We start from the raw sequence: 21,203 nt of genomic DNA on the forward strand, positions 1-21,203 counted from the left end.
ATTTATTGATAAATATGGTAAATATGTGCATGGTTGTTTTGTCCCAGTGGTCGAAGAAAATAGTGAGAGATTTTCAGATTTTAGTAAATAACCCCCCCTAGTATAGATTTGCACTACAGTATCCTCTTTTTGATGCTGTTTAAAATTAAAACTTTATTAAAATAAATGTTAAACAAAGATCATCTCAAATTCTGTATTAAAGATCCGGTTTTGAACACACTTTATGCATGCAAAGAGATTAATACTTTCCCCACTAAATGGCCCCAGACCCCACTCATGAAATGGTGTCTTGTGAGATGATTATTAATAATAAGAAGGTGATAGGATGACTAAAGTTGTGGCTAGATGGCCTGGGAAAATAACAGTTCAACACCAATAGCCTGTAAAATATCACAGAATATGGTGCTTTTTCACATACAGTATATAGCGATTATAGGTACAGAAGTAGCACAAATTAAATTGTCTTTTTCAGATTTTTTTTAAAGCAGAACATGAGCACTCTGCTAATCACAAATGAATACTATAGCGCCAGTACTATATTCTGTAATTTTTCTGTAATAACTGTATTTTCAGCTGGTAAAGCAATTGAATCTGTCCCGCGTTAAATTGCCCCAAAAACCAAACTTAAATGGTAGGGTTGTGAAATACAAATGTTCAACTTTTTTTCCTTTGTGACCTAAGCAAATTGAATGGTATGAAGAATTCACCCGGTAACAAGAGACAAATGAATAAATGAGATTCATGTCTGGCAGGAGCAGGAGCTGGGATGAGCAGAGTCAGAGGGGCAAATTCACTAAACGACGAAGCACCTAACGATCGCGTGAATTCGCCAGCGTAGCGCATTTTCGTTAATTCGCCGATTCACTAACGGACGCTAGCGTAAATTTGCTAGTATTACTTCGCACCCTTACACCTGGCGAATTTGCGCAAACGGACGTAACTACGAAAATTCACTGACGCGCAAATTATTCTGAACGCTACCTTTTACGCCAGACTTCCTTCACCACCTTAGACCAGGCGAAGTGCAAAGAGTAGATAGGAATTGCTTCAAAAAAAGTTAAAAATGTTTCTAAGTCTCAAAAAATGCTGGCGTTTTTTCTTTTTTTATGGGTGATAGGCTGAAAAAGATCGTAATTTTTTTTGGGGCCACCCTCCTTCCCCCCTACATTTCCTAACTCATGGCACCTTAACTATACAGTGCGCACATGTGTAGGACAAAATAAAAATTTTATTTGCTGTTTTGAAGGTTTCCCAGGCTTGTGTATTGCTGCTACATATACCTCCATTGTAACTTCAATTTGGCGCCGTATGCGAATTAACGCTAGTGCATCTTCGCAACCTTACACTTCCCCTGAGCGCAACTTCAGATTTTAGTGAATTTGCGTAGCGCTGGCGAAACTACGCCTGGCGAAGTGCGGCGAAGCGGACGCTGGTGCAACTACGAATCTTAGTGAATGTGCCACAGAGAGAGAATTGCACAACAAAATTTGGTTAATTTGCTTTTGCGCTGCTATTCTTTTTTCTTTTCAGTTTACTGTCCTTCCAAATAAATAACAAATATATCTGCAGAATATTGATGTTTGAAAACGATCACTAACTTGAAGGATAAGTAAACCTTAAAAATATGTAAAACTGAGGAGAGTGCTATTCTAAGCACTTTTGGAATGTACGTTATTTTTTTTTTTTTATTCCAAGATATTAAAGGATACGTGTACTGTTAATATGAATTAATTTTGATTCAACACTACCTGCTGAACTTTTTTCCACCAGTCTGACCATCAAGTAGTCAAGGAAGTTGTCAGGAGAAAAAAAGAGGCTGCTCTGATGTTCTTCTGCTTAGGAAAAAAAAATAGAAACCTTTCTCAAATCTTTCCTAAGAAGAAGAACATCAGTGCAGCCTCTCCTGACAACTTCCTCGACTACTTTGTGGTAAGACTGGTTGGAAAATAATCAGCAGGTAGCACAGTTGTAACAAAATGCATTCATCTTAACAGTACATGTATAAAGAAATTATGCAGTGGGTGGCATTGCATCTTCTTTAGTGATGGGCAAATTTATTTGCCAGGTGTGAATTCGCCGCGAATTCCCGCGATTCACCGAATAAATCTGCAAAACCGATGCGAAAAAAATGGACGCCAGCGCATTTTTGCCGGCGAATGTCAAAAACAGACACCGGCATCAAAAACGAGATGCCGTCGCCGTTTCGTGATTTTTTTCCGTTTTGCAAATTTCACTGGAAATTAGCGAATTTTTTGGCGAAGCAAACGCCCCAAATTCGCCCATCACTAATCTTCTTGTGCATGGGTTTCCATCACACACAACATAATGAAAAGTTAATTGGCTTCTGATAAAAGTAAACATAGCATCTATGGAAGCATGTAAAGACTTTAGCAGCTGAGGCCATACAAGGAGTGAATTTAGCCATTGTGTATTGTACCTGCTATATTGTTTTAGGAATCAGAACCAGCAAACAAAAAAAATATAGGGAACCAAACTGATACTATTTTCAACAGCAGTAGAAATACATTCATTCATTTCATTCAGTGGTGTAACTAGTGACCGGCAGGCCCAACTACAGAATGTGAGCATCAGGACAGTCACACGACTCTTTAGAAGGGGGGCCTCTTCGTTCTAAAGAATCTGGTGCATGCACCCCAAAATTCCACCCTGTCACTTATGATAATACTTATTGCAGCTCTGCTGGGCTCTAAGGGGGTACGGGACGGGGTGCTATCCTCAGCACCCCTGGTAGTTATGCCACTGCTCCAGGGTCAGACTAGGCCTCCTAGGGCCCACCAGTAAACCTGACATTGATGGCCTATTCTCACAATAATGAGCTGTGAAGTGGGCTAACTGTAATAAGGAAAAAATAAATTCTCTGCTATTCTGGCAGGCCAGTCTAATCACTGCATCTGGGACATGGCCACATTAATATATGACTAAATTGTCCTGCTAAACCAACTCCAAAATATATAATTAGAATTCCAGGGCACAGACACTCTCCCACATTATGGACTCCCATTTATCCATGCACTGGTGATGTAGTTATCTATCTTGCAGGAACCAAATACGGAGTAAGTTTAGGTTCCCTCTTTCCCTTATTTAGGTCAAGAAATAACAAAACCATAGATTTATTGTAGAAGTAGAAGTAAATTAATAGGCAAAAAAATGTTTATCATTTATTGAACTCATGTAAAACATGGGGATATGCTGTCCCTTTAAATAAAAAAGTTTGAAAATGCAGTTTATCATTGTAAGGTAAAGGGCATTATATATTAAAGGCATAATCATAGGGAATAGGAACATTTTTAAAAGAAGCAATTTCTCCCAGAACACAGTCACAAATTTGTTTTAATTTAATTGATGTAGAGCTGGAATAAAAAGTTAGAATGAAGAAGAATGTGACTACACAACTTTAATCAAAATTAAAATTTTCCTTTGAAATGTTAGAAGACTAAAACTGAAAATTGTAGAAATGTGTTTAAAATGAGGATATTAATGCAACAATCAAAAACAGTGCTAGGAGCCTTGTTTGGAAAGTATTTATCATTAACATATTCTATAATAGTCATCACCCCAGCCATAGTTTCTTCACAGGTTGGTTGTATTTGTTCCTCGGGCAAAGTAAACTTGTGGCTACCATTATCTCTTAGTTCCAAGGTGAAGGAGAAGTCTATGCCTAGATCATGAATCCAGTCTTGGGATGTTCCAGAAGCTTCATCTGTTGGAGACACATGAGAAAATAAATTAGCTGTAGTTTGTAGTTTTATTATTATTAGTGCCAATGTTCTTGAGTCTATTTCTATGTATGGGAAGATATATTCATATTACACTTTTATTTTTAAATCATTCCCTCTTACTTTATGTGTGTGCCTTGCCTTGCTTGCACAAGCTGAAGTCTCTGTGTTAGGCAGAAACTTATCTATTCGAAACATGGCAGGTGGAATCCTCATAGTTGGAGAATTCTGTCTTTTTCTATATTAGAATAGACCACTTTGATAGATTGAGTAACGTTGCAAAAATAAGGAATAACTGGCATAGCTCACTATTACAAACAGTTAAGAAAAATAGTACAAACTGAGGGTAAATACAAAGTAAATCCTATAAAAGGTTTGACTGAGGATTATCAATAAGGAATAAAATGCAATGCCTGTAGCAAAAACAAAACAACATAAAACAACAAAAGACAACAAAATCTATCACCCAGTAAACCAAAGAGGCCCTTGGAAAAATAACTCTATAGGCAATTGCATATTTATTTGTACAGTATGATAGAAAGACTGGTAGATATCTTCTTTGAGGCTATAACGTTTACTAAACCAGGCTCAAAAAGAAGGACTGAAGAGTGAAATCTCTTTACAAGAAATCCTTAGAGCTATAAATTCTCCACCATACGCAAAGCCCCAGACACATACATGTTCAGCAATGTACTGTACATTATAAAATGTGCTAAACTGCTGGCACCAGCAAGACTTATAACCAAGCAACCAGGATCCCAGAGGAGATGTTATTGTTAAATATATAACCCATCCCTAAACCAAGGAAAGACATTTATCAGTGCTCAACTACCTTTCAGTTGTGAAATGAAGACATCAAAATACTGTCCATGATAACATAATGGTGTAAAGATACCCCCCCCAAATGATAATTTCCTACAAAATAGGTTTTATAGAAGGCAATCGCTGAATATAGATGTCATTACAACTTACAAAGGCAGGTTATATGCCTTCTCTGTTCTCTTAATGTTTGATGTGGAGAAGGCATTTGAAACACAAAGCAATCATGACCCTCTGATACATAATAAACAACCAAAATTTCCTTCTGTACAAACAATGCCCACATCAAGGATGTCACTTGTTGTCAATTCCATATTAATAGCTGAATTACAATAACTATAAATGCAAAACAATCCTATTGGGTTTAGTTAATGTTTAAATGATTGTTAGCAGACTTCTGGTATGGAGATCCAAATGACAGAAACCCTAAGGTCCCAAGCATTTTGGATAAGAGATCTTATACCTATAGTTGCATAATGTATGTATGTTGGGTTACACACACACATACATATTTTTCTTCTATAGTAGTATGGTGTGTGTGCAAAATGTGCATTCTGACAAAACTTAACATTCTACCTCATAAATCTACTAAGAGGTGGAAAAGTCAAAGGTTATTCTGAAAGCTATATTTTGCTCTCCTAAAATAAACAGGAGAGTTGTAGTTGTACTTGAGCTGCATTTCATAACTCAACTTAAATATATAAAAATATGAAAAAATATATTGTGCTTACACAGGAGTTTGGAAAATGGACCAGCCCTGTACTTTGTACCATGTGTTTTTTCCATGATCGATGCTGCCATTTGAGCAACTTTTATCTGTTGGAAAAATCAGGAATAAGTTGAAATGTTTATAGACAACTTTTTTTTTGCAAACAAATTTTAGTTTCAATTAAAATCAAAGTTACCTTTAAATGAACGTTTACTTTGAAGTAGACTGTGATATTCTAAGACAACTTGCAATTGGTTTGATTTTATTATTTTTTGGGTTTAATTTTTTTTGTTCTGCAGATCTCCATTTTGGGGACCATTTACCTTTGCAACCATGCAGTGTTTTGAATGGGAGACTTGAATATGAAAACTAGAGGACCTAGCTATAAACATAAGTCACTGAATGTAATACTAAGGGGCCAATTCATGATTGCCCAAGCTTTCACGCTCAGTTGATCATAATGAATACTCCATGTAAGCATCTCAATCTTTGTAAGTATGCCTGAACGGGTTCTGTAATGAAGAAAAATTACGGCATCTTGTAGACTAGGCAATCATAAATGGGCCTCCCCATAAGTCCCACAAGTGTTTTAGCTGCCAGTGCCAGACAGTGACCCCCATTTGAAAGCTGAAAAGAGGCAGAAGCAGGGGCGCTGTTGCCATGAGGTCAGTTAACTCACTTCAGGCGACAGCAGCCCGCAAGTTAACAAGGGCGGTAAAAAAGTCTCTACTGGCATTTTTAGGAGCTTAATAAATCTGAATTTAGGTTCTGCTACTGCAGAGAATGCACTTGTGCTTTCCGCTCTAGCGATATGGCCCCTCCTCAAACCACTCAGGCACTGGAAATGGTATGCGCCATGTGCAAGGGGAGGGCAGCATCAGAAAGGCCATCTAAAGGGAGGGAAAAACAATTTAAGCCTTTTCAAATATAGGCATTTTGAAAGGTTGCTAATAATAGGATATTCTGTAACATACTTAAAGTTACCTGAATGGTGAACAACCACTTTAACGTAAATAAAAAATAGAAAAAAAATAATAATTTCTTCCAAGGTATCTTCCTGCTTTACAAAAAAAAAAAAAATCAGCATATTTTATCATTATAAAGGAAAGGTAGCACTTTTTAATGTATATATATTTGGAATGCATGGTATTTCTGATTAAGGTATAATTTAATAGTATGTGTTATTATTTCTTGAATACAAACAAGTTTCTTTTGTTGCAATGTTCCCAGTTTCAGAATTTACATTTTTTGTGTCAAGTTGTCAATGAAGTTGTCCTTCTCTTTAGTGACTAATACTGTACATAACACACATACAATACTTGCTGAAAAAGACATCAAAAAACAAAGATCAAAAAAGCTCAAATAAATATATAAATTGAAAAGTCAATGCAAAAAGATCTCTGGTACAGTACTGTGGTGGTGAATATAGTAAGGTATATAGCAAGGTCAAATATTTCTGCCACTGACTGTACTGTTGATGTATGTTTTAATACGCATGCACAATATCGGTTCACAAAGTTCAGAGCATATCGAGAAATTTATACAAATTCCTGGTTATTTCCTACAACATAATCTTAGAAGAAGAAAAAGTTGTAATAAAAAAATTGAAATGCAAACATGTAAATTTTTTTATTTAATTTGCTTTAAAAGCTTTGTTAAAACTCCAGTGAGTTCCATGAAGGCTGAATATGGGAAACAGATAAGAAGAAGGCAATAGTAACATATAATTGAATCTTACTGTTTCATTAGAGTTCCTTGATAGTCCTGTAGAGTAGCCATAAGGAGTCATGATCAGTTGGCTGTATGAGTGTATTGTTAGGAAGCAAACAATGTCTGACTTGCTGCTTTCCACAAACTCTACCACTGCCCTGGTCTCTGGTTCTGAAACAGGTGAACTCCCACAGAAGGAGTTAGAACTGCAGTTTGTGGATGATCTATGAGCTTTAAAAGAAAATACCATAAACAAAAATACTTAACTTAAAAATATTCTGTATATGTATCACAAGCAGAAATGTATTACTATACCACAGTGCTAAGGAGGATTTCGGTCAAACAGCTCAGCATTAGCAGTACAAACCCTGTTATCCCTACCCAAAAAATGCCAGCATATGCCAAAGGTTGGTCAATTAACATTAAAATTAATGCAACTATTCTCCCAGAGAATACTACAGCTTTCAAAATAAATACCCCAGGGCTGATTTCTTAAGTCTTAAAATCGTAAATTATTTCACCCAACGTGTGGTTTGGAAGATAAATGTCCTGACTGTAGGAAATTATTCCTAACAGCAAGGAATTTTGTAAAAGTGGACATATACCCAACCATAAAGCTTAATCTAAATAGGACCAGTGTGACAAGAGAAATATAACTGGGAAGAGAAGTGTTTAGAGATACTTCCTGCATTTGCCATTCTTTCCAGTCCTCTCCACTATAGAACAGTAGTGGGTACTCCTTTTACACTTTCATAATATTAATTGTAAAACATTGCCAGTGTCCTGAAATCTAACCACTCGTGGGACAAAAGTATTTCCTACTATCTCCCTTTTCCTGTCTCCCCTTTTTCTTCTCCTTTTCATATAACACTGCTTTACTTACTTTATTTTTTCATCTTTACAACAAAACATTTATTGAGGTAAACATGTCTAAACTTCAGTAACGGAACTAGGTGGCCCCCCCCCACCCTCGTCCGTGCAAATTTACTTTGTGGCTGCAGTCAACTCCAGCCGGCTGCAGCACGTGCGATCTGCCGGGGGGGGCACTGCGGGGGTGTGGGCCCTGGCCCAGTTGCACCCCCTGCTCCCCCGGTAGTTATGCCACTGCTAAACTTGCATCTCTCTATAGGATCAAATAAACTGTGACGCACTTGTTTTACACTACTTAATTTCTAAATGCAACTGTTGCATGAACTTTGTCTTGTACCTCATTGTATCTAAAATAAAAATAAACTTTAGAATTAGAGGAGAGCAATTATATATTGGTATTTTGGATCTGTATATGCCCCTTTAAATGGATCGAATTGCTGTGAATCTTTCTGTATTCTCTAGTTTGATCAATAGTAAGGGGCACATTTACTAAGGGTCGAATATCGAGGGTTAATCGAGGATTTACCGCAAATACTACGATCGAAGGAAAAATCGAACGATCGAAAAACGATGAAATCCTTCGAATTCGAAGGATTTTAATCCATCGATCGAAGGATTTTCCTTCGATCAAAAAAACCTTAGCAAAGTAATGGGGAAGTTTTTTTTAAAGAGACAGTACTTCGACTGGTCGAATAGTCGAATGGTCGAATAGTCGAACGATTTTTAGTTTGAATCGTTCAAATCGAAGTCAAAGTCGTAGTCGAAGGTCGTAGTAGCCTATTCGATGGTCGAAATACCCCCAAAAAAATTCAAAAATAAAAAAATTCAAAGTTTTTTATTTCGAATCCTTCACTCGAGCTTAGTAAATGTGTGTAATGGAAACTATGACACTCACCCAAGATGGCGTCCAAGATGGCGACCTTCTGCTCCACCGCATGGCTCCTGCTGGGCGCTGTCCTGTGACATCGGCATCTTCTCGATCTGGGATTGGTCGCCGGCGACGGAACGGACGCCGGCGTCAGGGCGTCAGTGTGGGGACGCTGGCGTCTGCGTCTGACGCCAGCGCGTCAACATTTCGGCACCAAGCCATGGACTATTTAAACCCCATTGCCCTTTCCTTCCTTGCCCAATTATAGGTTCCATTGACTTGTGTTCCTGGGTGTGACTTCTTATTCTGATTTTCTGTGTACCGATCTTTGCCTGTTTCCTTGTCTCCGTTGTTTGCCGCCTGAACTGACCTTTTGCCTGTACCCTGACGATTCTTCTGGATAAACCCTTTTGTACCTCGAACCTGGTTTTGTCTCCTCTTTGGTCCGCACTATTACTGCTGCGCCTTCGGGCCCATTACAGTATAATTGGGCCATGGACCCTTCGGAGGAGGCCCAAGCACCTCTTGATGTCGGAGGGGCCATTCGTGGATTGGCTTCTCGGATGAAAACATATGAAGCTCAGCGATCCCATTTTGGCCAGGCCCTTGAGGCGATTCTGGAGAAGTTGTCTGCTCTGTCTCCTGCGGCTCCTGCGGTAGTGCCTGCTCCGGCCATTCCTATTCCGCTCCAGGTTTCTGAACCGCGTCTCCCTGCTCCACCTCTTTTCAGCGGTGATCCGGAAGCGTGCAGGGGCTTTATCAACCAGTGCGAGATTCAGTTCGCCCTGCTGCCAGGTCAGTTCGTTTCTGAACGTGCCAAAGTGGGTTATATAATCACTCGTCTACAGGGAAAGGCTTTGGAGTGGGCATCGCCCTTTTGGGAAAAGGAGGATCCACTGATTGACAACGCCAGGGCATTTGTCCAAGAACTCCGTACGGTGTTTGATGCTCCAGGTCGTGCCACTGCATCCTCCGCTAGGCTTTTCCAACTGCAGCAAGGCGTCCGCTCGGTCTCCGAGTATGCCATAGAATTTCGCACTCTGGTGGCGGAGACTTCTTGGAACAACGATGGTTACCATGCAGCCTTTTACAATGGATTAGCTATGCGGATAAAGAACGACCTGGTGTCCCGAGAAATTCCCTCCAGATGGGAGGACCTGGTCACCCTGGCCGTGAAGGTGGATACCCGCCAGAGGGAATTCCAGGTCGAACTAGATCGAGAACGCTCCAAGAGGAATTCCCGATTTCAGCCTATCCTGGCCCCCCGTTTCCAGAGACCCTTGCTCTACGATCCTGCTTACATCTCGCCCTCTCCAACTCCTGCGGCTTCTGCTTCTTCCTCTTCTTTACCAGCAGAGGAACCGATGCAGATCGGACGGGCCCGTCTTTCCGAACAGGAGAAGAATCGGAGAAGGGCGGCGGGGTTATGTCTCTACTGCGGGGGCAAAGCTCACTTTGCTCATGAATGCCCAGTGAAGCCGGGAAACGCCAAAGCCTAGGTAAGTTTGGGGAGACTTACCTGGGTGGGATTTGTCGTTCTCCCCATTCTTCTGCTCAACGTTTCCTCCTCCCAGTGCAGATCCAGTTTGGTTCCAAAAAAATTTCTTCTCAGGCCTTCCTTGATTCAGGCGCTGCTGGAAATTTCATGGACCGAGTGTTCGCTGAAAACCATTCCATTCCTCTCCAGTCCTTGGCGAATCCGCTTCGAGTCCTGGCGATTGATGATCGTCCCTTGTCTTCTGCTATCATCTCGCAGTCTACTCAAGAACTCTCTTTCAAGGTGGGCACTATGCATTTGGAAAGACTGTCCTTTCTTCTTATCGATTGCCCCTCCACTCCAGTTGTTCTAGGTCTACCATGGTTGTGTCTCCATAATCCTGTTATCGATTGGGCCTCTACACAAGTTTCCAGGTGGAGCCCATTTTGTTTACAGAACTGTTTACCCGCTGTTCCTGTCGTTAAAATTTCTTCTGTGTCTTCAAACCCTTCTCTTCCCTCTGCCTATCAAGCATTTGCCGATGTCTTCAATAAAAGTTCTGCCGAGAATCTTCCACCTCATCGTCCATACGACTGCCCTATAGAACTTTTATCCGGTTCCATGCCTCCTCGTGGCCGCACCTACCCACTTTCTCCCTCGGAGACTTCTGCTATGAAGTCCTATATCCAGGAGAATCTTCAGAGAGGATTTATTCGTCCTTCCATCTCCCCTGCAGGAGCGGGGTTCTTCTTTGTTGAAAAGAAAGATGGTAGTTTGCGGCCCTGCATTGACTACAGAGGACTTAACAAAATCACCATTAAAAACAGGTACCCTCTTCCTCTCATTTCTGAACTGTTCGATCAACTCAGGGGTGCCAGCCTTTTTACTAAGTTGGATCTTCGTGGGGCCTATAACCTCATTCGGATTCGTGAGGGGGACGAGTGGAAGACCGCCTTCAATACTCGTGATGGTCATTATGAGTACCTGGTCATGCCTTTTGGTCTCTGTAATGCCCCTGCGGTCTTCCAGGAATTCGTTAATGACATTTTTCGAGATTTATTGGGGCAGTGTGTGGTCGTCTATTTGGATGATATTCTTATTTTTTCTAAGGATCTCCAGGAACATCGCAACCAAGTACGTGAAGTACTATCCAGACTGAGGAAAAATCATCTTTACGCCAAGTTGGAAAAGTGCATCTTCGAAGTCTCTTCTATTCCTTTTCTTGGTTATATTATTTCTTCTCTTGGCTTCAAAATGGATCCGGCCAAGGTCTCCGCAATCCTGGACTGGCCTCTTCCTACCAGCGTTAAAGCTGTTCAAAGGTTTGTTGGCTTCGCAAATTACTATAGACAGTTCATTAAAAACTTTTCTTCCAGACTTTCTCCAATTCTTGCTTTGATCCGTGGTGGAAACAAACCTCAACACTGGCCCCCTCTAGCTTTGGATGGAAGCCTTCAAGTCTCTCAAGGAAGCATTTTCCTCCGCTCCAATCCTTAGACACCCCGAGCCTCTTCAACCCTTCTTCATCGAAGTTGACGCCTCGGACATCGGTGCTGGAGCTGTGTTATCTCAGAGATCTTCTTCTGATGGTAAACTTCATCCATGTGCTTTTCTTTCCAAAAAATTTTCTTCCCCAGAACAGAACTACGACGTTGGCAACCGGGAGCTACTTGCTGTTAAACTGGCCTTAGAAGAATGGAGACACTTATTAGAAGGTTCCTCTGTTCCGGTAACGATCTTTACTGATCACAAGAATCTCGAATTTATTCAGTCCCTCAAACGCCTCAATCCCCGGCAAGCCAGGTGGGCACTTTTCTTTTCTCGTTTTAATTTTGTCATTACTTTTCGCCCTGGGTCCAGAAACAGGAAGGCCGATGCACTATCCAGAAGCTTTATTCCTGAGGATTCTTGCTCCGAGGACCCTGAACCTGTTATTCCTTCTTCCAAGATTATCGCAGCCTTGTTTCCTGCCTGTGCTCCTCAGATACTCTCCGCTCAAGCTTCTGCCCCTGAAGAGACTCCCCTGGGTCTAGCTTTTGTTCCTCCTGAATTTCGTCTTGCCATTTTGTCTCATTCTCACAATTCTAAACAGGCCGGTCATCCTGGGATTAAAAAAACTACTGAACTTTTGTCTGGTTTGGTGGCCATCTTTAAGGAAGGATGTTAAAGACTTTGTTTCCTCTTGTTCCACCTGTGCCGTTTCTAAGTCTGGACATTCTCCCCCAAAGGGTTTTTTGTTGCCTTTACCCATCCCTTCTAGACCTTGGACTCATCTTGCCATGGATTTTATTGTCAATCTTCCAAGTTCTTCCGGCCACACTGTCATCTGGGTGGTGATCGACAGATTTAGTAAGATGGCTCATTTCACTCCTCTCCGCAAACTGCCATCTGCTCCGGAACTTTCTGAACTCTTCATCAAACATATTTTTCGTCTCCATGGCTTTCCTGCTGAAATCGTGTCTGATCGTGGTCCTCAGTTTGTGTCTAAGTTTTGGAGGTCACTGTGCAAAGCCTTGAATATTTCTCTTCAATTTTCTTCCGCTTACCATCCTCAGTCCAACGGGGCCGCCGAACGTGTCAATCAAGCATTAGAGCAGTTCCTGCATTGTCATGTGTCCTTGTGTCAGGATGACTGGTCGGACCTTCTTCCATGGGCGGAATTTGCCCACAACAATTCCCTTCATTCTTCTTCCCAGAAGTCTCCATTTTTCTGTGTTTATGGTTTAAACCCTTTGGCATTTCCTCAGGACCTCCTACTTACCAACGTGCCTGCCGCCAATGATCAAGCAGCCCATATGATGGCCATCTGGCATGCTACGGCCGCTAATTTGGAAAAAAGTGCTTCTTCCCAGAAGAAATTTGCCGACAAAAAGAGGATTGCTTCGCCAACTTACTCTCTTGGTGATAAGGTTTGGTTGTCCACTCGAAATATTCGTCTCAAGATTCCCTCTCCTAAACTTGGTCCCAAGTTCATCGGTCCCTTTCCCATCATCGAGGTCATCAATCCTGTGGCTGTCCGTCTTCTTCTTCCGCCTGAGATGAGGATCCCTAATGTGTTTCATGTGTCTCTCCTTAAACCCGCAGTCTCTTCTCCCTCTTCTTCTTCCACAGCTCCTGTTGTCGTCAATGATCTTTCGGAGTTTGAAGTTAGCAGAATCTTGGACTCTCGCTTTTCCAGGGGTGCTCTCCAATATCTCATTGAGTGGAAGGGTTTCGGTCCTGAGGAATGCTCCTGGGTGAGGAAGTCTGACGTTCATGCTCCCATCCTTGTCCGCAGGTTCCACAAACAGTTTCCTTCTCGTCCTGGTCCCAGTGGTCCTGAGGCCCCCCCTAGGGAAGGGGGTACTGTAATGGAGACTATGACACTCACCCAAGATGGCGTCCAAGATGGCGACCTTCTGCTCCACCGCATGGCTCCTGCTGGGCGCTGTCCTGTGACATCGGCATCTTCTCGATCTGGGATTGGTCGCCGGCGACGGAACGGACGCCGGCGTCAGAATCGGGCGCCGGTGTCAGGGCGTCAGCGTGGGGACGCTGGCGTCTGCGTCTGACGCCAGCGCGTCAACATTTCGGCGCCAAGCCATGGACTATTTAAACCCCATTGCCCTTTCCTTCCTTGCCCAATTATAGGTTCCATTGACTTATGTTCCTGGGTGTGACTTCTTATTCTGATTTTCTGTGTACCGATCTTTGCCTGTTTCCTTGTCTCCGTTGTTTGCCGCCTGAACTGACCTTTTGCCTGTACCCTGACGATTCTTCTGGATAAACCCTTTTGTACCTCGAACCTGGTTTTGTCTCCTCTTTGGTCCGCACTATTACTGCTGCGCCTTCGGGCCCATTACAATGTGCACCTAAGTGTGCGCCTCTCTGAAATTAGCTTTATTTAGTTTTTTTTTAAATTTCTGTAGTAAATCAACTACTAATGATCACAGAAAAGAATATACCTGTAGCCAAGTTCTACATCTGCATACTGCACTGTAACAAGTAGGTATATTTTATCATTTGATTGTTTGCACTTTTTTTTAAAAAAAAATAACTTTCTTTGATTATTTTAGAAATGGTACTGAATTTATATTGAGAATGTCTAATATGCCATAAGATAATGCTCAAGTTCAAGTTCATTTTTGAATCCTCATTTCACATATAGTATTAAAATTTAAATGTACAAAGTTGGTTCATTATATTCATCTAAAAATCTCTGTTATTTTCCCATATGGTTTTTGTGTCATTGAATACATCACATACTGCACCACGATACATTAAAGTTGCGGTTAAGGTCCACGCCATAGCAGGTACCATTCCCATACTGAGAACGATTTTTTCTCCAGAGCCTTTCCTAAAGAAAGAAGCAGGAATACATTTAGGCATTTTTTCAATACTGAAAGTTGTAATAAGACACTGAAATAGACAAAGGATGTTATAGCATATACAGTATAAAAAAATATTTTTATAATATAATGTATTTAAGTAAAAAGTGAGAAAAAAAACGTACAATTTGCCAGACTTACTTTTGTCCAAGAGTAGATATAGCCATCAATATTGAGAACTGGCAAGACATATATGTCTAAATTCTGGAGGATTTTTCTAATCCTTTGATCATTTTGATAATTCCGTACAATCTGCTTGAGAGGAGTATAGGAATTAATGTGGAGATTATCCCTCTATGCAGTCTATAATCCTAGTAATCATTACATGTTGAATCCTGTTAAAGAAGGTGAGTAAAAAAAAAAAACCTGTTGTGCAATACATCTGACATTTTGAATATTAATACTTATTAAAAGTTAAAATGTTTCTGTTTTAATAACAACAGCATATTTGCTATGTGAATGGTAGGATATCATACCTCTTTCACAAACCATTGGCAGAAGGCAGGTGCAATCCATTCCCTTGCGTGGATTCCACAATCAATCCAAACAATTTTTTTATGATTTACAGATGGCTGACTGATCTGTTCAACATGACACACAAAGGGTAATAAATAATAAAAGATCTGTTAGAATGGTTGAAATGTCTAAGCGGTGTCAGTTACTGCGGCATCTGCAATACTATATATAGGTTCTATACAGTTCTATACAGTAAAACTAAAGGATAAAAATATACATGCCATTCACCAGAGCACTTGCTTAGCCAAGTTTTAATTCCTGACCTGAAGGGTGCTTAGGCCAAACAAGTATTTTAGTGTCTGTTGGGATTGATCAAAATACTAGTTTGGGGACTCTAAACACATGATAGTCTACTATGCTGGTCAGAAATCAGCAGATTGGTTTGCCTACTTGGTCCAAGTGAAGCCAGCCATAATTGGTACATTTATAAAAGGTTACCTTTAGATACTGCATAGGCTTTGACTCATATGTGAAACCCAAAAGATGTTGTGTCACCAAGTCACTGTGATGTATTGCTATTCCATTCATCCAGTCATAAATCTGTGGATAATAATAGCGTACTTTCAGCCATAGTTCATTGTTTTATAATAACCAAAAGCCTAACTCTGTAATTTCAACCATTATCTGACAAATATAAGGTTATCATGTAAGTTGGCTCCGACACATGAAAGTAATATATTTCTTGATCGATTTGAAGCCAATGCAGTCTTTTTAGTGAATGTGGTGACACTAAGTCACCTTTGTCTGCACAAACCCAATGAAGGTGAGGGAGGTACAGATACACTTATGCAGTATATCCAATGTTTTCTTTGTTGTAAGCAGTTATCCACTGTGGGTCAGTTCTCCCACTGTTTGTATGCAATGTTTTCATTTAAAAGGCTTATACCAAGTATGGCCATTTTTGCAGGCCACATCTAGCCCCTTAGACCGCCCTATGCTAATGTACTTCTTAATACAAAATTAAGGTTACTATATTCCATGTATGTGGATCCTACTCCATCTCACCCAAAGAAAGAGGTCATGATCCCTTTATCTCTTACATCAAAACAGAGCAGCCCAATGTTTTGTTTTTAACAAAAGGAAAATAGATGAGGTACAATAAGAAAACATAATATGATTGTATTTTCCCTTCACCTTTGCTAATCCTCAAAATTAGCAAAGGTGAAGGGAATATCAATACAATATGCATAATACAATATCAATACAATATGCATACAGATAGATAATTATGCTCTGTTTTGTGCTCTACCAACAGCTAGATGATGACATTAGAAATATCTTTGCTGCAAGTGAATAAAATTTGCCGCAGGTGAAATGTCGCTGACGCCCATTAAAGTCTATGGGCAACAAAAAAATTTTGACGCGCGGTGAAATTTTTTTTGATGCGCAACTTTTTTTTGTCGCACGACGCCATACTATGGCCATCATTTCTACGGCGACACAAGGAGAAAAGATTTGCCCATCCCTATTTCTCACCCACTGAAGAAAAGTGGCATAGAAAGCTCTAGTCTAGCGGGATAGTTTACTATAGTTGAAAAGCGCAAAAAAGTTTACAAAAAATTGCATCTATCCAAGTGCTATTCACCACAGTACTTGGGTCAATAGATATTCATCTGTCTATTACCACTTTGCTGGATAAATATGCTAGGTGAAAAAGAAGAAAATGCACAGCATAATGGAACCCTGGAATTAACAGAGGTGGTAGGTGGTGTTATTCTAAGGGTTTCCCTTGAGTATTGTATCTACAAAGATGGCTTGCACATAATAAATCACATGCTAATGATATTTCCATCACCAAAAGCATTGCTTCATTGCAGGCACAACAAGCAAGTCAGCAAAAACATGCAAAATGAACCATGAGTTACCGAAGTGAATGAAAATTACCTTCATTACTGGTGAATGGAGCTGTAATAGCTACTCACCCTGGTGGTCTAGCGGCTTGGCGGGGACAACCGCTGCGCCATCATGTGGCAATGGCGCGAAATTCAAAGATATTTAAAGTGGCCTTTTGTATTTTTTCATTGCCAGTTATAGGTTCTTCCTGAGTGCTTTGCCTGTTTGTATCTTGAATCTGATTCCTGGTTTGACCCCTGCCTGCCTGATTAATCTGTCTTCTGTGATTCTGACACCTGCCTGGTAATTGACTATTCTTAAATCTGTATTCTGACCCGTGCCTGTCTGACTCTTCTTGATTGATACCCTGGTTTTGACCCTTGCCTGTATGACTCCGATTGTATTCGGCCTTCACTGACCTGGCCTGGTTTTGACTACGCTTTCTGCCTGCTCTTTGAATGTTGACCTTTTGGCCAAAAGACTTTGCCCCTCTGCTTGTCCAGAACCCTTAGCTTGGCTCCTCTCTTAATAAGACCTGGCGGCATCCAATTAGCCGAGGGCTCCTCCCGAAGTGAAAGGCGGCTGTTAAAGGCAGAAGAAAGAGCCGAGACCAGGGAGCCTAGCATTGGTTCTGGATTCTGGGTGCCGATCGTGACAGAAGCACAAGTTGCGGCCACTATTTAATTTGCTGGAATTCAGGAGAAAATGCTGCATTTTTGGGTAGATTTGCACCCATTGTTGCACTTACATTTGTAACTGAGCCACTGTATATTTTTAAAAAATAAGCTAAACAATAATTTTCAACAGTAATGTAATAAAACATATTGCAGGTTATTTTCAGGTGTATTTTTTTTTTTTGGATGATATATTTTTAAGTTGTTCCACTCTGCCTGGCAACAGTCAATTCAATGCTCTGAAGATCCCAGCAGAGAGCAACTTATTTTCAGACAGGGTGAAGCAAGTTTGCTCCTCTTTTATTAATTAATTTCATTTACCTCATTCATTGGATGATATGTGGTGTAGTTATATGAAGTGACGGACTTCTTACTCCTGGTTTCTTTGGTCTCTGTTTTATTGTCCGCTATGTGTTTTATATTGTCGATCAGAATTCTGAAAAAATTAGATAAAGGAAAAAAAGTAAAATAAATCTGATTCAGTATTACAAATTAATGATATTCTTATCCTGATCAACAAGCATTGCTGCCTTGAATTGCTGTCGTCTTGTGTTCATTTCTGACCTGGTACTGTTTGTATGTTCTCCCTGAGTCTGGATGAGTTTCCTATGGGTTCTCTGGTTTCCTCCCACAATATAAAACATTCAGACAGGTTAATTGGTCTCTGATTAAACTGACCCTTGTGTGTTGTGTCAATGTGCTGGGGATTCTATAAAATCCTATATGTACTTATCAGTTCTATTAAAAATGTAAATAAATACATATGATCCCACTTCTAGACATACAATCAGCACTAGAACAGGGGGAAATACAATGCATGTCTGCATTATGAAAATCATATGGTTGCATTTCTATATTAAGGGGCTATAAGCAAAATAGGTTAGACCGTTGGATTGTAGCATTCCACGTGTTTGGACACTTTGCATAGTATGAAACCATGTACATTTTGTGTGGATTTCCTGAAATGTAATCTGCCAAGTGGGCAGATTCTATACAGTATGAAAAAAGACAAAACAGCACTTAGAGGACCCTGTATTTTTATGGGACCCTTTTTAAGGCTGTTAGCCAGTGACTGCTTTTGTAACGTAAAGAAATAATCCATTGCTAACTGCTTTTTAAGAGGTGCCGCAGAATGGAAAATGGTGGGGTAGCTCTGTTAATATAAGTGATAGTTTCTGCTGTGGTTGGATGGCCAAAAAGTTAACTACAATCCTGTACAGTGTAATGACAACAAGGCATTGGCGTATAAACAGTATGCTTAGTATAAACAGATTGGAAGTCGTATTTCTAATCTGAGTGCAAAATGAAGTTCACACTCTATGTTTTTACCCACAATGCAGCCTTTTCCCCTAGAATTTCAACATCTGGGGGGATGATCTGTTGTCTGTTGGCAACAAAAGTTTTTTTTAAAAGTGTGTCACTTGCAGACTGACGTCAATAACAGGGCTGATTCACTTGCCACTAATTGACGCACTCTGCTTGTAGAACCCTGAAACAGTTTTCTTTCAGAGAGAATTGTTCCAGACTGTTGGGGTTGGTTTGGGTGGGATTACAATTTTAGGGCAAATAGAGGAAAACAGCATGTTCCTTCTTAGACAGGAGTGGCTGTATTTGCAAAACACACATATTGAGCTTAGTTTGGCCACAGTATCATACAACCTTTTGTTAGAGTTCCTTTCTACCACTTACCATTAGCTCCCTTACTTCACAAACTCTTTCAAATGGTACAGCATAGCAGGGGGCCTCTCACATGTGCCTCTGGAACCCAACTCAGGGCAACTTGCTTGCCGGCACATCAGAGACATCTTCACTACCCTGAGAATGCTTGTGCCCAGGTAACTTCCCCAACAAATCTGTGGTGGTACTGCCATAAAGCTACTTTACACATATCAATGTTTCTTGAGAATAAGTGCTGTCTTTAATTCTGTTGTTATTGTTAGAATTATTAGACCCAACAAGTATAGGTCTGTGGTTGAAAGAAGAGTCTGTAGTAAAGATGTAAAGTTAAAAGAAGCATATTTAATTGGAATCTTTCAATTCTGTGCCCTGTGTGTGCATTATCTGTCACTAAGAATAATTATGAATATTAATGCTACCTGGCCTGCAGACACTGTGTGCTCTAAGGAAATGAATAGATTAAGCAAGAAAAATAAAGTACAAAATAGTATAACTCTTACAGGTTATTAATGAGGGGTCTGTTATTTCTGCGCGATGCTTCATTCTGAAGTTACTGCAGTTGATGGTGAATCCTAGGCATATGCCCCTTTCACCCATTTATGATGGGATACTACCCACCCCACACACACACTTTGCTGGCATTTGAGCCACAGTGATAGCCCTACTGAAATATCTTTCATGTAAACCTTTAGATTTCTGCATAATCTATTCTACCTTCTGTTTTAGCGAAATGCCCACATAATAAAGCTATTTAATGTTATCTAATAGTGTCTGTTATGTGTTTATTTACCTTTTGTGAATCTCAGCTATACACTATGTAGAGAGTGGTGGCTGCAATTTTAAAGCGTTGGTAACTTTCTTTTACTCTGCAAACAGATAGCAATTATTTTAATGCCTTTAAGAATGGCTTGGACGATTTCTTGGACAAGCCTAATATCCAAGGCTATTGTGATACTAAAATCTATAGTCAGTGTATGAGTATATATAGTTTATGTGAGTGTATGGAAGGGTCAGTGGATTTATGTATGGATGAGGGGTTGGTCTTTTTTCAACCTGGTCTAATTATGTAACTAGTAGCACTGCTTCAGAGGTTATTTTTGGTAATATATGTAAGTTCACAGTGAAGCAGACTGTAAGGTCCCACCAGTTACCCAGTTCTGCAGTTCTCCATAATTTCATAGCACCTATAGAGTGGGTGCTGACGTCAAGAGGCACATGCTGATTGTGCTCTCATTGTCGAATCTAAAATAAAAGGACTTGGGTTCAATGCCTAAATGTAAACTATTTTGAGCTACAAAAATGTAAGGTACATTGTCCTTTAGAGATGCATGTTTCTGTGGATCAAGTGGGTCAGGTAGGCTCCTTTGAGAGTAGTACCTAGAATCAAGTATGCAATTTTGAATTCAATTATTGTAATTGGTTTTAAGTTTTGGTAACATTGTTTTTAAGTGTTTGAATGTTTCAGTATTTTCAGGTATGGCACTACTATGTTTATTTAATGGTGACACATTTGAGGCGTTTTTCTGACAAGATGTATGGCTGCATATAAACTAGGCACTATAAAGAAAATAGAAAGACTTGTAACATTTCTGCAGCACTAATGGATTAATTGGGATTAATTAATGACAATACGGAGGGAGGAGCATCACTGTGGGTTTGGTGTTAAACAATTGTGATTTACACTTGAAAAAGGATCCATGTGATCCGAAACATGTCCTAAATGAATAAAAGTTTGTTGCAGCAGAGCCTGCGTTTGAAAAGCTTCATCCTACTTTATTGCTTATGGATTGAATCTGGTCTGCTGGTGTGAGAGAGCACATTAACATGGGTGTGGAGGTGAACAACACATAGGGGCAAATTCACTAAACAAAAAAGCGCCTAACGCTAGCGTGAATTCGCCAGAATAACGCAATTTCGTTAATTCGCCGGTTCACTAATGGTCGCTG

General features: G+C 40.2%; 1 protein-coding gene across 1 annotated transcript in view; it reads right to left on the reverse strand.

Annotated features, from left to right (window-relative positions):
- Positions 1-3,166: 3,166 nt before the first annotated feature.
- Positions 3,167-21,203, reverse strand: part of LOC108703065 (carboxypeptidase O) — a 39,788-nt gene continuing 21,751 nt past the window's right edge. Inside the window, 8 exon segments of the mRNA XM_018239017.2 lie at positions 3,167-3,721; positions 5,288-5,372; positions 7,004-7,206; positions 14,436-14,526; positions 14,699-14,809; positions 15,034-15,138; positions 15,512-15,613; positions 17,902-18,016. Of these exon segments, the coding sequence (XP_018094506.2) occupies positions 3,447-3,721; positions 5,288-5,372; positions 7,004-7,206; positions 14,436-14,526; positions 14,699-14,809; positions 15,034-15,138; positions 15,512-15,613; positions 17,902-18,016 (1,087 nt within the window). The 3' untranslated portion in view covers positions 3,167-3,446.

Source organism: Xenopus laevis, chromosome 9_10S, assembly GCF_017654675.1.
Source record: "Xenopus laevis strain J_2021 chromosome 9_10S, Xenopus_laevis_v10.1, whole genome shotgun sequence".
Lineage (NCBI taxonomy): Eukaryota > Metazoa > Chordata > Amphibia > Anura > Pipidae > Xenopus > Xenopus laevis.